Source organism: Folsomia candida, unplaced genomic scaffold (assembly GCF_002217175.1).
Source record: "Folsomia candida strain VU population unplaced genomic scaffold, ASM221717v1 Fcan01_Sc031, whole genome shotgun sequence".
Lineage (NCBI taxonomy): Eukaryota > Metazoa > Arthropoda > Collembola > Entomobryomorpha > Isotomidae > Folsomia > Folsomia candida.
Genome location: NW_019091223.1, coordinates 1,795,520 through 1,811,819, shown reverse-complemented (window position 1 = coordinate 1,811,819; position 16,300 = coordinate 1,795,520). Strand labels below are relative to the sequence as shown.

General features: G+C 36.9%; 3 protein-coding genes across 3 annotated transcripts; 2 read left to right on the top strand and 1 right to left on the bottom strand.

Moving 5' to 3' along the window:
• The first annotated feature begins 329 nt into the window (after positions 1-329).
• On the top strand, positions 330-8,206 carry LOC110860341. Its single transcript, XM_022109385.2, has 3 exons — positions 330-546; positions 7,132-7,372; positions 7,434-8,206. The coding sequence occupies exons 1-3, from the start codon at positions 538-540 to the stop codon at positions 7,544-7,546; spliced, it is 363 nt and encodes a 120-aa protein (XP_021965077.1). The 5' UTR covers positions 330-537; the 3' UTR covers positions 7,547-8,206.
• A 1,021-nt stretch (positions 8,207-9,227) lies between these two features.
• LOC110860325 (protein qua-1) lies at positions 9,228-11,928 on the top strand. The gene is made up of 4 exons (XM_022109370.1): positions 9,228-9,424; positions 10,126-11,236; positions 11,355-11,386; positions 11,745-11,928. Exons 1-4 carry the CDS (start codon positions 9,228-9,230, stop codon positions 11,926-11,928), a joined length of 1,524 nt encoding a protein of 507 aa, XP_021965062.1.
• A 373-nt stretch (positions 11,929-12,301) lies between these two features.
• On the bottom strand, positions 12,302-15,958 carry LOC118439155. The gene is made up of 3 exons (XM_035860237.1): positions 15,353-15,958; positions 14,641-14,786; positions 12,302-12,894 (listed from the first exon to the last, which is right to left on the bottom strand). Exons 1-3 carry the CDS (start codon positions 15,729-15,731, stop codon positions 12,442-12,444), a joined length of 978 nt encoding a protein of 325 aa, XP_035716130.1. The 5' UTR covers positions 15,732-15,958; the 3' UTR covers positions 12,302-12,441.
• Positions 15,959-16,300: the final 342 nt, after the last annotated feature.

Sequence of the window (16,300 nt, the reverse complement as noted above, 5' to 3'; positions counted from 1 at the left end):
GGAGTGATAAGATAATAACGTAGATTTACAATCCACATACATACGTATTCCGAACGAAAAGAGTTTTGCTTATGCCAAACCTCATGAGCAAATATTAGCCAGCATATTATGCGACGTGGACGATGGATACACACTTAGCAATCTGGTAGAGTGATATACTACGGGTACTGATTTGGTAATAACCTCCCATCGGTTTAGTAGTAGTTTGTTTCCGAGTAGGAAATTTGTCATTACTAAAATATCACCAAACCATAATGCTTGCCATTTCCACGAGTAGAGGATACTCGGGTCAGTAACGATTTATTTAATACCGGTTTTTTAAGAGTGTAGCCATAAAGTGATAAACCACAAAATCTCGTACATACATAAGCACCACTCGAATTCGTCGGCAGGTCTGACCCCTAACCACAAAATTTAGTTCTCCTTCAGAAAAAGAGTCGTTCACCTGGTGTTATAGCTGCTCTCTCAGACTTGCCTAATTTCGTAGGATAAAGAGTAAACGTGAAACAAATACGTCCGTAAGATTTGTTTTGCAAGATGAGGAAAGTAATTAAACTTTTTTTTTGTTTTGTTTTTATTCCATCCTCACAAATTTTATGTACGTAGGTTTTGACTAAATCATACTGTAATTGATTTCAGTAGTCTCTGTGCAGGTGGAGCTTGTGCGAAGTGACGTCAGATTCATCACCCAATCAAAGGGGCTTTCATTATTATTTGAATTTAAGTGTGGAACATTACCCGAATGAGCCGAATTATTTTATTATTTAACACCAGCTATTTTTATCTTGGCGTGAAAATCATACGAAATTGAATAATTTAAACGACAAAATAAAAATAACTGGTGCCAAATAATAAAATAATTCGGCTCATTCGGGTAATGTTCCACACTTAAATTCAAATAATGATGAAAGCCTCTTTGATTGGGTGATGAATCTGATGTCACTTCACACAAGCTCCACCCGCAAAGGGACTACTGAAATTAATTACAGATAGTGTCAATCGATCAGAAATTTAATTAATATGAATTTGCATATGACATAATCTGCCATTCCTTGTGTATTAGCAGCAAGGATGGGCTACAATTACAAATCCATATATTTGAAATACGTGCTTTGTATTTATTACAATAATTTAGAAAAATTATTTGAGAAAACAAATTTATTTTGGCAAAGTGAGAGTACTTTAATCTTGCATTTTGTACAGAAATTATAAAGTCCTAACTCATCTAGTAATTTTTATAACGTTGCTAAGAATTGGCCAATTTTGTTAATAAAAATTGTTAAGGAATTTTTTTGATGTTTCTAAGGATTTTTTGTTATGTGGGTTAGGAATTTTTTTATGTTGCTAAGGAATTTTTTTATGTTGCTGAGGAATTTTTGTTAAGTTGTTAAGAAAATTTTTTTTATATTGCTAGGGAAATTTTTTATGTTGCTAGGGAAATTTTTTACGTTTGCTACGAATTTTTTATATTGCTAAGGAATTTTTTTGACGATCCTAAGGAAACTTTTTTATTTTGCTAACGAGTTTTTGTATGTTTCTATGGATTGTTTTGACGATGCTAAGGAAATTTTTTTATGTTACTAACGTTTAATGTTAACTCAGGATTTACCACTACTTTTGTCATTACGTTTCCATTTTACTTTTCATTTTGCAAATATTAACACCAACGGCAATGCTACGGTAATACCAAAGGATTTACGTTGCTTTTCATTTACCGTTGGAGTATTTTAACTCAACTTTCACTATCACTTTGCTAGAACTTTCCTGTTACTTTTAAAAGTACATTTTGATTCTACTTGTATGGCAAAGTGAAAGTAATTTTCACCGCAATTTTTTTCCCCTGCATTCATTTCACTGTTTAATTGGAAATTGAAAATGTATTATAAAAACCTACTTCAAGCAACTTTGCGGGGCCTTTAAAGACGGCATTATTACCTAAAAGACAAACTCTTATGAACGACTGGCATATAATTTTTAGCTCGAACCAGGGCTTATGTAATCGACCTGTTCGTCTGTCTGTCTGTCTTTTCATAACTCCCTAAGGAGTTGGCCGATTTTTACCAAATTTGATGCAGACATTTATCTGGGCAGTCCAACGACCGAAGATGGGTTCGATCAGAAAAGATTTAGACCAATGTGGGTCATATGAGTGCGTGGGGTATTATGTACCAAAATTTCAAAATTGTGATAGAAAGCTGAAATTTGGCATGTAGCGTAATAATGGCTTATAATGGAAGAATATGTAGTGAAATTGGAAAATTTTTTAACCGGGAGAGACCCGAGGGGGTGATGTGGGGAAGAAAAGTATGAGTGAGATTTGACGGGTGCATTGATGTGGCGGTCGCGTAGTATAAAGGTATTACGTCCGGGATCTATCTGGGAGATGCTCCTTTCGAGTGGAGCCGGGGTCGCCTAATTTTTGCACAATACCGTTATTTCTCATTCCTACAGTGACCCATACCGATTTTCGGAAATTGCCGTAAGAAGCTAAATTTCGGCACGGTGATACTTAATAATGAAATTATATGAACAAAACCTACAGAGCAGACTTGATATAGCCCGAGTCAGATCAGGTTGTGGATATTCTTATAATTAGTATCAATTAACAGCATGGTGAGCAAATTTCAGCTTGATAATTTTAAAAAATCCTATGGGTCACTCGTCACCCAATTGGGTCCTTCCAGATGAAAATTGTTTCTAGTTGAATTCATATTGTTCCATTAGGAGCCATTATCAACTTCTCTACAAAGTTTCAGCTCGATTTAATGACTTTGAAAAATTGGTATGGGTCACCCCATAGGGTCTGTCCAGGTGAAAATGTGTCGAATTTCAATTCATATGCTTCCATTAGTAGCCATTAGCAATCCCCACACCAAATTTTAGCCCGATTGGACGAGTTTTAAAAATCGGTATGGGTCACCCCCTAGGATCCCTGCGGATGAAAATTTTTCAAATTTTACTTTCAATTCTTTCATTAGAAACTATTATCAACCTCTGTACCAAATTTCAGCTTTCTACGACAATTTAGAAATTTTGGTGGACAATACCTCATGCACTCCACTGACCCCCACCGGTAAACCATTTGACCGATCATGCCCATCTCCGGACTCAATCTTACTTTTTGCCCGAAGATGAACTATGCAAAATGTCAAGTCGATAGCTCTTATTTAAAGAGAGTTATCGTGCCTACGGACGGACAGACAGACATTCTGACAAATCTATAAGGCCATCTTAAAAGGCCTAAAAAACAGCGGGTTATTAAAGTTGTCAAAAGGTGTATGAAATATATCTGAAAATGTTCAGAATTTTTCCTTCGTCATTTGCATCAACTTATTCGCCATTCGACCATCAGGCAACCGCTACGCAACGAGTTATATTAATGGACAAAAACGGTCAGGTGGTTCACAGATGGGGACGTGTGTTATTATTATAATCCATAAAAATCTCTCTACCAAAGGTTGGGAAAAGAAAGGGGTTGCGAGCGTCTTGGGGCGCTACAATTTTTTTGCCCAAATATAAATTATATCTTGATCGGGGCCTGATGCAATTTGATGGTGAAAAATGTACGCCATCTAATTTCGTCTCATTTCATCTTCACGGGAGATTACATAAGATGGCTCGTTTATGTAACCTTATGCTATTTAAGTAACTACGTAAACTCTTGTGACTCTTGTCATAAAGAGGTTGACCCACTTATTTGAACAACTGCTTGAGAATTTTTCTTACCTACAACCGAATCTTTTCTTGATGGGAAACTTGCTCAATATGGCGGCCCTTATCCTTAACTATAAGAATCAGAGGTCGACGCCGCAGACCATACGCCGCCGACGCCGGTACTATTTTACGCGCCGCCGCCGCCGAAAAATTTGATTTCCTATACATTCAACATTGCGACGCCGCGCCGCGCCGCCGACGCCGCCGAAAAATCACCAAAAACTGGCGCCGCCGAAAATTTGTCGGCGTCGACCTCTGATAAGAATGCATTGCATTTTCCCCTATAAAAAAACTTCTTGTCACTTTTCTGAGGTGTTTTACTTTCACGTATTATTTTAACCATTCCAAAGTATATATGTACATTAGAAGTTGTACATCGTCAGTGTACAATGTTTTGGTCCACGATAAAAAAATCCCAAAAAATCCAAAGGGTTCAAAATCAGGACATTAAAATGAATGTCCTGATTTTTTTTACTGCAGTACCTAGATAATCGTGTACAATTATTGCGTATTGCTGAGTTTTCTTCGCTGCATACGAGTACGCTTTGTCGTTTTGACTGTAAATTTTCCCCTTATCTCCTGGATTCAATTGAGGAATTCCTTCGTCAACCATGGGTCGTAAAACGTCCTCAATATATCAGTTTGCATAAATTTGGGCATTTGGTTTTACTTTCATAAGTGGGAGGCGCAGGCCCCGTTCTAGGCAACATAGCGCCCTCAGAAAACTCATAATGGCGCCCTTACGTGCTCGCACCGCCGGCACTCGAAAACACTTCTACTACACCTTATTATATTTATTAATTTTAATAAATAATTAATTTAATTAATTACTTACGCGATTAATTTTAAACTGTTCATGCTCAGAAATAAGCGGACATATATTATTTCGTTTTGTAGAATCCTCGGGATTACGAAAGTGGCAGAAGTTTGAAATCCGATTTTTTTAAAACGCTGTAATTTTTCGAATTTTACCTGATTTAAAAAATTCAGCACAATTTTAGCTTAGAATTACTTACAATGGAACCTTTTTTCAAGCTACATGAGATAAGCTTAGTGACTTATACTAAAAAATCAAGCTAAAAATTAGAAATTACGTGGTACTTATCTTTCCGTTGAATGGGCACTTGGAGGTCAAATATTTGAGGGCAAAGTTCACAGTAGCGGCCTGTTTTTTTCTCAAGCGGGCGAGCGGAGGAGTAAAAATTTTCTCCTTTGAGGTCACTGCTGCCTTCACTTTCGCGTTCGCACTTTCATTCAATGCACATTATTTTTGATAAAATCTCACAATCTCGTAAATTTGTGCATACATTCATATAATTTTATATTTACATTTTAAATCGATCGTACTATCCACCGATCCGTAATAAAAAATTGTCGATTGGTTCAATAAGTAAGAGACACCTCTTGTCTTTGTTCAATTATTTCCCCGTTTTCATCATCAATAAAATTTACATCATGAACTATACAACCTAATAAACATAAGAGTAAATTCGTAATAATTAACATAAGGCCTAATAGCTACTAATTTACCACGATGTTTTCATTTTCTTCAATAGGTATGTAATTGTACGTTATCTCGTGCAAGATAATTGCTATTATTTTCTAATAAAACTTCAGCAATTAACAAATGTTCTTCACCTGGGCTGGGTCCGATTCATCATCCTCGAAACTAGATTGTATTATTTGGGTGAATGCTTTAGCGACGCACTTAGAACTTATTGAACCCATCGTCGCTTTTTTACTACGGATCGGTGTATAGTAGGATCGATTTAAAAAGTAAATATAAAATTATATGAATGTATGCACCAATTTACGAGATTGTGAGATTTTATCAAAAATAATGTGCATTGAATGAAAGTGCAACCCCGAAAACGCGAGAGTGAAGGCAGCGGAGTGACCTCAAAGGAGAAAATTTTCACTCCTCCGCTCGCCCGCTTGAGAAAAAAAACAGACCGCTACTGTGAACTTTACCCTCAAATATTTTACCTCCAAGTGTCCATTCAACGGAAAGATAAGTACCACGTCATTTCTAATTTTTAGCTTGATTTTTTAGTATAAGTCACTAAGCTTATCTCATGTAGCTTGAAAAAAGGTTAAATTGTGAGAATTAACAGTTATTATTTTTTTTCAAGTTTAAAAGTTGATATTTTCTTGCTACGTGTTTTTCTGAATCTTTATGGACGCAAATTACGCCAATGTTATTTAAATTAAAAGTTTTCAAAAAACGGATTTAATAATTTCAGAGAAGCAATCGCTTTAAAGATATATATTTTGGGTGAAAAGTTATTGAAAAACTCCGCCACATGTGAAAAAAACGCATTCAAGAAGTATATTTCCGCCTATTTCTGAGCGTGAACAATCTAAAATTGGGCCGGGTCAAAATCGGCGATGACCACCTCACACTTCAACATTGTTAGTGTTACAAAGAAATTGCAGTTTATTATTAAAGGAACTTATTAATGGAAAATCTACCTGGCAGGATTTTCTAGTTGAAATTTGTCAATAATACTTACAAATAAAGTTTTGTACAGATTTCAGTGTAAGTCAGTTTTTCATGTTATTTTCCACGACAAATTATAAAATTGCGCAAAGTTGTTTCTATGTAGTGTAGGATCTGTAGTGTAGGATCTGTAGTGTAGGATCTCAAAACTCTGGCACCCTAGCCGGTTGCCTAGCTCGACTATACCCAAAACGGGGCCTGAACTCAGGGGATGAGATGAGACCGTCTCATATCATCAGCAACTCTGCTTAAAATTAAACATCAGCAGAAATAGATTGAAAAAAAACTTTCCACTAAATTTTCTATTTTAATTCCAAAAAAGGGTAGGGGTACATACATAGGTCACTGGCGTCCTTATGCATATTGTGCTCATATGTGCTTATGTTTGTCACCTTATTTGCATAAATTTAACTATGCTCATTTTCAGAGATACGGGTTCTCCTTTTCAATAAACTTTATATCTCTCGCCAATGCGTCAAAATATGCAAATGACAAATTTGCATGAAATATGCATAAAACGCACAAATAATTCCGCCATCAATCAGTAACCATTTCTACACTTAAAACAAAAATTTGTCAAATCAACACCGCCGGTGTCAATATATGACTTAACCGCCCTTGGTTACATTGTTGATTCCGAATTATGATGATTTTGATACCGGTAGTTTTAATGTTATGACCGGTCGGAAAAATTTCATTACCACCCGGAATCACAATTGTAACCAAGGCGGTTAAGTCATATATTGACACCGGCGGTGTTGATTTGACAAATTTTTGTTTTGAGTGTAGCTTGTTTGGACTCATATCAAAATTGCAATTTACACGTTTCTCAGTCACAGTTTATTAGCATGTAGAATTTTTAAGTGGTGATAATTAAGATAGTTGCAAAATCCTTGAAATTATGCTTGTTTTCTCAGACACTAAAAATCGGCGAGACTACGCGCACACATGCTTTTTGTAATAAAACGTGGACCGACGCTGAGAAACTGTACCGTTCCAAGGGCCCGGTTTGTATGGGGAGAAAATTTTTGATAAAAGAGATCTTCCGCGAGGACGAACTTCGCCATGCGACCCGGGCCCGACGGCGGCGCATGAGGGGGCAGGAGGACACTGGTGAGGCGAAAAAACTCGATGAAAACAGACAGTGGCAAATTTTAGGTGGGTTGTCCCACTTTAAATTAGCACATTGGTTAAAATTTTTGCCATTTTTATTTCACAGATTTGATTCGCTACTTGGTCTCACAAGGGGAGAAAGGGGTTTGCAGGCCGGCGCTTTACTTAGGTCCGTGGTCAATCCCGGTAGAGAAATATATGCGGGCTGAAGTCATCTAAGATTGGCAATCCTAGCCAAGAAAGTGTATGATGTCAGTAGTTCCCATCGGTGATACGACACATATGTAACCGACATTTATGTAAACGACATTTATGCTACCCGACAAATATGTTCCATCACAGTGGCGACAGGGGGAAATTTTACCCCCCGAAACTCAGAAAAATCCTATCTTCTCCCTGTTAATCCTGCTCCTATCTCACAATGCTAACATGTCCCCCCAACTTCCGCTGCCACTGGTTTACCCAAAAGGAAATAAATTTTACAAATAGGTATCTACGATTCATATTTTTTGAAATACGTAAAAGTTAAAATGGGGGAAATACTTATGTAAATATATTTTTTACGCATATTTCAAACACAGTGACTGTAATGGCAGTACATAATAATATGTAGTTATTTTTTTTAGATTAATATTCATAATTTCGCATTATTTGCATACATTTATTCTGCACTGATTGGAAAGTGTTGTTTCAAATCGTTACTTAAAATTGAGCAGATTTGTAGAGCTGGGATATTTATTTTACTTAATTTTACTTTCAGGATGTTCGATATGTTACTAGCTCTTACAATTTAATTTGTATAGCCGGGATACATCCTTTTATTTATTACTTATTAGCCCTCAAGTAAAAATCCAGAAACATGAGATAAATATTGACAAATTCTCCCTTTTGAAATTTCGTATTTCCAAGGAAACTTATAACGCACCTTCCATCATTTCTGCTACATTGTCCTCGTAATAAGTATAGATCGCTTTTACTCGTGCTGGGCCTAAGAATATGTGTGATCTGCACTCTCGCAAGTGACTTATCGCTTGGGAAGGTATCCACTTATTTTTCTGGCAAGGTTGAAAATGCTTACATATTTTATCTATAAATTATCGGACAGAAATTCAACCAGTCACTGAATATTTACATATATACCTCTATCAAATAGCACGTCGCACTCCGCGTCCCCGAGCTTTACAATGAACGTAAATTGTCCCTCCCGATTTCATAATGTAGTCGACCCCTTCTTTCAGCTTTGATTGACTAGGGGCCTCGAAATTATCACGGGTTTCGTGTTGCAAAAATGGTCATGTTCATTCACTATCATAATCAGTCACATGACTGAACGTGAACAGGTAAATTCATTAACTCTTAAAAATATTGTCACCCTTTGGAAAAGTAAACTCACTCGGAATTGTAATGTTGAATTAAGTCATATACACACTTAAAAAATCATATGTTGATTGTCACCGCGAGGAGAAAATATGTATGTGGCTTCAGCGCGTGGCGATAATCGTGGTAAAATTAACCTCAGCCAGTTTAAGATTTTAAAGTCAGCCAGATTTTTAAGAGTGTATGTAGATACTTATTTAGGTATGTATTTGCATAAATACATACGTGACGTATGTAAAATTCTGCCAACGATGTACGTATTATGCAAGAATTACGCTACACAATTACATATTTAAGCATTACTTACTCATTCGCATCGTTCACACTTTTAACTACCCATTCACCCATTGAAGAAACACACAAGTTTAGAATTTCCACCACAAATCTGCATCCTTCTTGGGAAACAATGCCCTCTAAAATAATTTAATTGATGTCTATTCCTGTCTTAATTTACACAATTGCATTCTGAAATCCTGGCTCGTGTCCTCAGTCGCGAACGAAATTTTGATTGGTGCAAGTCGTCATGTTGTCGCCCAAGTTTTTTGTCGTCGTCATCGCGTCGTTAAATTTGACATGGAAAGTTGACTGCGTGCCAGTCGGAAATTTAAAATTTGCGTCAAATAATGACGAGCTAACTGGCCATGTGGTTGGACGAGAACGTAGAAGTTTGACGAAAGAAAAGGATAATGCAGATGAAGACTACGAGGGACCTCCAAACAAGTAAATTCATATTTTTTTAACCTCTCGTCATTTAGAAATATACCTGTCCACATTCATTATAATTTATTTAATAAATGAATAATAATAATACTAAGAATGAATGAATAAACTGTTCATGAATAAATTGTTTATGGATTATTTAATAAATTCATGAATAATGGGTGAATAATAATATTTTCAAAATTTAAGGATTAGTGAATATTTACAAACTATTTATTCATTTAATATTAATAGAGAAGAAATTAATAATTTTACTCATTATATATTTATTTTGCACGCTATACTTAATCCATTGTTGAAAAATTCATCTAATAAAACAAATTGAGATTCAATGAGTAAAAAATTAGTAACGAATAAATATTGAGGGTATTCATTATTTCTTCGTATCCTTAGTATTCTTCGTATCGTAAAATAACTTACGACGCTTACGAGATTTTGTAAGCGTCGTAAGATTTTGTCATCGAAAATCACGTTACTACGCTTACGATTTTTACTAAACCTGACCCCTTGTTTTTTCTTCGTAAACTATTTTACGATACGATGGATACGAAGAAATAATGAATACCCTCATTGATTTTCCAATTCTGAATAAATGAACAATTTTTTTCTAATTTGTAAATTGAATACATTTTTAATAATGAAATATTTTTTGACATGAATTTGTGACAATTCATGAGAAACTTAATTATTTTCTAATTTAGACGTAACTGTCGATCTTTGACGTGTGATGAAGAGGAAAACTCCCGCCCAAAATATGGCAAAACTAAAAAAATTACTGATGACGACGTAAACGGAGAGGACAACGGAGGTCCAAATAAGAAACGTAATTACCGATCTTTGACTTGTGACGAAGAGGAAAACTCCCGCCCAAAAAATAGGAAAAATAAGAAAAATAATGATTATGAAACCGGAAACGGAGGCGGAGATGACAATGGGGGCCCAAATAAAAAACGTAATTGCCGATCCTTAACGTGCGACGAGGAAGAAACCACCCGCCCAAAAATCACAAAAAATAAAAACAACAATGATTACGACGACAACAGCGGGCCAAATAAAAACCGTAATTGTCGATCCTTGACGTGCGATGAGGAGGAAAATTCCCGCCCAAAATATGGAAAAACTAAAAAGATTAATGATTACGATAACGGAAATGGAGACGACAACGGTGGCGGTGGCGGGAATAAGAAACCACCGAAGCCATCCATCGCGCGCGCATTCGAACGAAAGAAACCCGCCGATAAAAACGAGGATGATAACAACAACCCTAAAAATGAGCCCGTCGACTCTGAAAATCCTCCCACTAAGGGTAAATCTTCACCCGCCAACTTAAAATCCGGCGCGAAGGGCGCCATCACCGCCAACGCAGCTGCTATCGATGGCGCCGCTACAGCCACCGCGGTCGATAAGGTTGGTCTGGGCGCTATAGCGAATGCGATCAACGGCACGTCCGCCGTCTCTACGGCGCTCACCACGAAAAATGCGGACGCTCAAGCGAGATCCGAAACGTATGGGGATGGCGGCGCTAAATCCAGCGCGCTCGCGACCGGAGGTGGCTGCGCGTTTGGGACGTCATCCTCGAAAGGAAAGGGAGCCTCGAGTGCGAACGCGGTTTCCAAGGATGACGCGGCAGAGGCAAATTCAAAAGCGGAACATGGCGGGGGATCCCAATCGAATGCCGTGTCTGGGGGGAAGGGGGACGCGTTGTCGTCCAGTATTGGGGAAGGAGGGGGCGGTTCGAGAGCGGTGGCGACGGCGAAAGGAGAGGGGAATGCGGTGTCGGGGTCGATGACGGAGGGCGGAGGGGATTCACAGGTTTGAATTTGGTTAAAAATTTATTTAAATTTCTGAAATGCTAGGGAATTTTTTTGGGTTCTTAAATACAAAAATTTGATTTTGAATTACTAATGCAATTGATTGAGTCTTTGTTTAGGAGTATAATTCCAAACGAATCTATGTGCTTTTGTGAAACAATTCGATTTTTTGAGTGTGTCAAATATTATTAAAGATCCATTATTTAAATTTCTGAAATAATTGTAATATTTTTAGATTCTAAACTCATTGAAATTTAATTTCAAACAAACTTATTTAAATTACTGAAATAATTACGAATTCGTTTGGAATCCTACACAAGTCTTTGAAATTTAATTTAAAGTTTATTGACTTAAATTTCTGAAAGAATTTAAATTTTATCTGAAGTTTTTTAACTAAAAATGCAGTTACATATTTATTTAAATTTCTGAAAAATTATTTTGGAATAATTTTTAGTCCTTGGCTGAAGCGACTGGGGGAGGACATGCGGAATCGAACTCACATGCGAAAGGAAGAGCGACTCGCACTCTATCTCGTCCGCCGTGAAGGGTGGCGGCTCTCAGGCGACGTCCGTCTCGGAGGGAGGCGCCTCCAGAGCGGACGCCATGTCGGAGCATGGCGACTCTGTGGCCTCCGCAATTTCGGAGGGAGACGATGAAAATCCGAAAGGTGGCTCAAAGGGGGATGAAGACTAATAATTTGTTTTTTGATGTTTGCGAAATTTTTAAATATAAGAAATTACGTAATTGTTTTGATAAATGCATGCTTTAACAAATAAATATGAAATAAATATGATTAAAAAGTGTGATTTCATTATTAAGAGGTGAATTGACAGATCGTATGGGAAAAAATATTTCCCATGATAAATATTAAACGCAAATTTGGTTGCAATTTTTTGCGACATTTTGAATTTAATGCAAAATTTAAAGTTCCCCAAAAATTCAGAGACATTGCGGAAACTGGCATGGCACCCGGATCTAATATTATAGCCGATTATTTGTGCATGTAAATTAAGATCTTGATGTGCGAAATAACGGTATTTTTAAGGAATTTTGGATATTTATTCAGTGGTAAAAAACATTGTGGACAAAAAATCTAGACAAGAGGAAATATGAGCTGGAAGAAATGCGGTTATAAAAAACTTCGAAATTTTGTTAAAAACTAAAATCCTGCACAAATAAAATTTTGACAAACATAGCTTAACAAACTCAAGGTAAAAATTCCGCCCGCGAGTAAACACGATACACATGGAACGAAATTATACACAATATTGTGCCATAAGCTGCGAACAAAAGTTCTAGGACGGTACTATTGGTATTCAAATTGTCAGGGATTTTGACCTCCGGTTTTTGTACCCTGCGCAATTTAAACCCCATCTCCAGGCAGCTTAACTTAGTTAAGAGAAAATCACCCCAGTTGACATGCATGTCACATTGCCCCGTCGTAATATCGACCCGCCAAGGATTTGAATACGTTAAATTTTCTGGGTTGGGTGAGATGAAACGGAACGGTTCGGAAATGTTCCACTGTAACGCGACCCTACTTTGAAATTCCCGGGTGGAATAGATCTTCACGACGTAGTGTACAGAGTCAGTTTCGTTGAAGGGACCGGAACCCGGGGCCGGAGCCGCGACGATGTTGATGGATTGAGTTCGCATCACCTATTTAAATAATAGTATAGGAATTTATGAATTTACTGAAGTATCGTCGTAATAATTCTTAAAAGACTTAAGTGCAGTCGATGTTTAATTCAGAAAAGACCAAATTGTATAGAAAACAGTCAAAAAGACCTATGTACAAGTATGTATTTACTTATGGCTAAATCTCGCGATATGAAGACTCGTTTTGGCTGGAAGATATCGCCATAAGTAAATACATATTTTGCACATATGTAGGACTTTTTTTTACTTTTTTCTTTACACTTAGGTCTTTCCTGAACTAAGCATCGACAGCACTTAGCTCTTTTATGAATTATTACGACGATATGTAGAATTCATAATTTACAACGGAACCTTTTTTCAAGCTACACCAGGATTATCTGGCGAGTTATTGAAAAAAAACAAGCCAAAAATGAGGAATCGCATGGCGCTTATGATTGCGCTGAATGATAATCACCAATTTTTTTCAAAGCGGCAATTCAGCGGAAAGATAAGCATCATATGATTCCTAATTTTTGGCTTGATTTTTTGATATAACTCGCCAGCTAATCCTGGTGTAGCTGGAAAAAGGTTCAATTGTTACATAATTAGTCAGACGCTGATAATCTTTTGCTTCATAATGATGGAATGTTCTAAAGCTTTGTACTAAGGACGGACGAAACGGCGCGTTTTTTTGATTTGTGCTTATGTTAAATTATTCCTTCATTGGAATTATTCGAATTTAACTAAAAAGTGTATTAAATGAGAGTGCTACTTCAAATCAATGTAACTTTTCCCCGTGTTTGCTAAACTTTTTCACATGAAAAATCCGTCCCGCGTGCGATGCACTCTAAATATTTTGGAGACAAATCGTCACCACACGGAGGTACTATAGTGCCCTATTTTTGGGTAATGATTTAGGAGACCTTTTATCACCAAGAGGGGATAAGTAAAAAACTCGTGTATTAAACACACGTGACGTCGTGATTTAAAAAATTCAATACTGTCAGTAAAAAAACGTCTTATTGTCCGATAAAAATGTTCAATTTTTTTAAATTACGGCGTCACGTGTGTTTGATACATGAGTTTTTGGCTTATCTCTCCCTGATGATAAAATGTGTCTAAATCGTTAACCAAGAACAGAGCACTACAGCATCTCCGCGGGTGACGATTCGTCTTAAAATTATTTATAGTGTGTAAACAATAGGTAAATACGATAACGATGTTGTGAAGTGTAACCCTTCTCTTAGCCAATATATGTAGATTTTTTAATACATAGATATTTATGTCTATATTTTGTCCTGTAGGTACATACATATGAATGCCATAATGCTCCTTGACAGCGCCTAATACCTCGAAATTTGCAGAAAATTCCCTACAACGTATTTTAAAGAGCGATGGAAATTTTTTAACCTCACGACATCGATTACAAGTCAATAGGGTCAAATTTAAAAAAATTGAAATGATGTTCTTGTAAACGGTCCAAAGTTTCCAAAACATTTTTCGAATCGACGAATTATTAAAATTCCTACCAAGCGGAGGAAGCAAACCCCACTCACATTCCCTTTGAATGGGAAAAATCGCCCCTTTTTCAACTTTGACTTCAAATATTTTAAGTAAATCGAACAAATGTGTCAAGCAACGTTGCTTGTATCGACATGTACAACATAATTTCAAAATTTTAACAAAGTCGGAGGGTTACACTTCACACTATCGCATTTAAAAACTAAAGCAGTAAATCTTGACATAAGCATTTCAGTTATGACGTACCCCGCCATCTTGCCGGAGCCAGGTTGTTTCGTTACTTTTATCCGCCACGTGGGGAGGCACCGTGGCCAGGGATGGTTTCCAGATTGGGGTAAATTTCCCATGTCTTTGATTCACAATCGATTCCACGTTCTTCGTTGTTATGTCGGCTAAAAATAAAAATACAACTTAAAAAAAGTAATTTCCCATTTCCTCCAAACCCACCATTATTAGAAAGGTCTGAAGGAAGCCTAATTGACAAACTTATTTCACACCAATTTTGTTCATTATGAAGTGCACCACGCATGCTAAATAATTTTGAATTAGTTACAAAAAACTGAATAATTTCATAAAGTTTAAATTTTTTGAAGCAGAAGAATGTCGAAGTGTGACTTTTAGAATGGATCAGTGTATCCGAGCCTTTACATAAATACGTACATATACCTACACTCTAAGAAATCCGGTAGCTAAGTTATTACCAGGCGGAGTATCTATGTGAATCTACCGCATGGTAATTTATTTATTATTGCGTGGTAGAAAATTAGTTACAACCTGGCAATATTTTAAAATTTCGCGACCGGGGTTATTACCGGCTTGGTAACAAAATGTCTACCACTCAATAATAAATAAATTACCATGCGGTAGAGTCACATAGATACTCCGCCTGGTAATAACTTAGTTACCGGATTTCCTTTGAGTTTATATTTTTTGCATACTTTGACCCCTTTTCACTTACCACTTTTCGTTCGAATCCCGTCCTCCTGTACGACGGCCAGTCTCTTATCTTCCCATTCCTGCACGAGGTCGAAGTTCAGGGCCAAATCGCTCCCGAACAACTTTGTTGTTACGCGATCAACCCTGATTGTCACGTTGGTGGCCGAATTTCCCGTTGGGGGCGAGGAACTCGCGGCATATGCGTGCCAACGTGTCGCATACCACGTGCTGCCATCACTCTGAATTTCTGCCCGGTTCAGATAAGGAAGAATGCGAAACACGATTATTGCAACGATGACGGCGGTTAAGTTGAATTTGGCAAATTTGAGGAAAAAGTGGTCGTCCCCCTTTTTCGGGGGAGGGGGAGGAGGAAGAAGAGGAGTGTCGGGGTAGGCGGACATTTTTATAACACAACGGGTTTTAACTTAAAGTAAATGTTTTGTTAATTTGAATTTAAAAATTCCGATATTTTTTGCAGTTGGAATTTTATTATGTACAAAATGTATGTTTCTTGAAAGTTTAAACTTAAAATTTCGAGTTTTTATGAGTTTATTATTTTACACACGGAAAGGAATGTGAAAGGGTTGAAGGGCAGAAGGCAAGTGAAGGGAAGGAAGGAGGAAGGGTACATTTTATCTCAAAAGGAGACTAATCCTTTACATACTTGAAGGGGCAAGGGTCTATAGTGTTGTGCGGACCCGTTGTATTTATTTTTAAGGAGACAAGTGTGTAATAAGCAGGGTTTCCAACCAAAACTAATTTACCACGGCAGGTGGGAAAAAGTGGGAAAAATATCTGGGAAAAATAGTTTTTACCGTGCAAAATGACAAAATATGCTGGGATATTTATGTATGTCTTTAGTTATTTGAAAACTAAATTATTTAAGAATCATTATTTTTGGAATTGGACTTCATATTCGTCATTTCTGAAAAATTTGATACGTAATACGGGTATTTTAATAAGGTTTGAC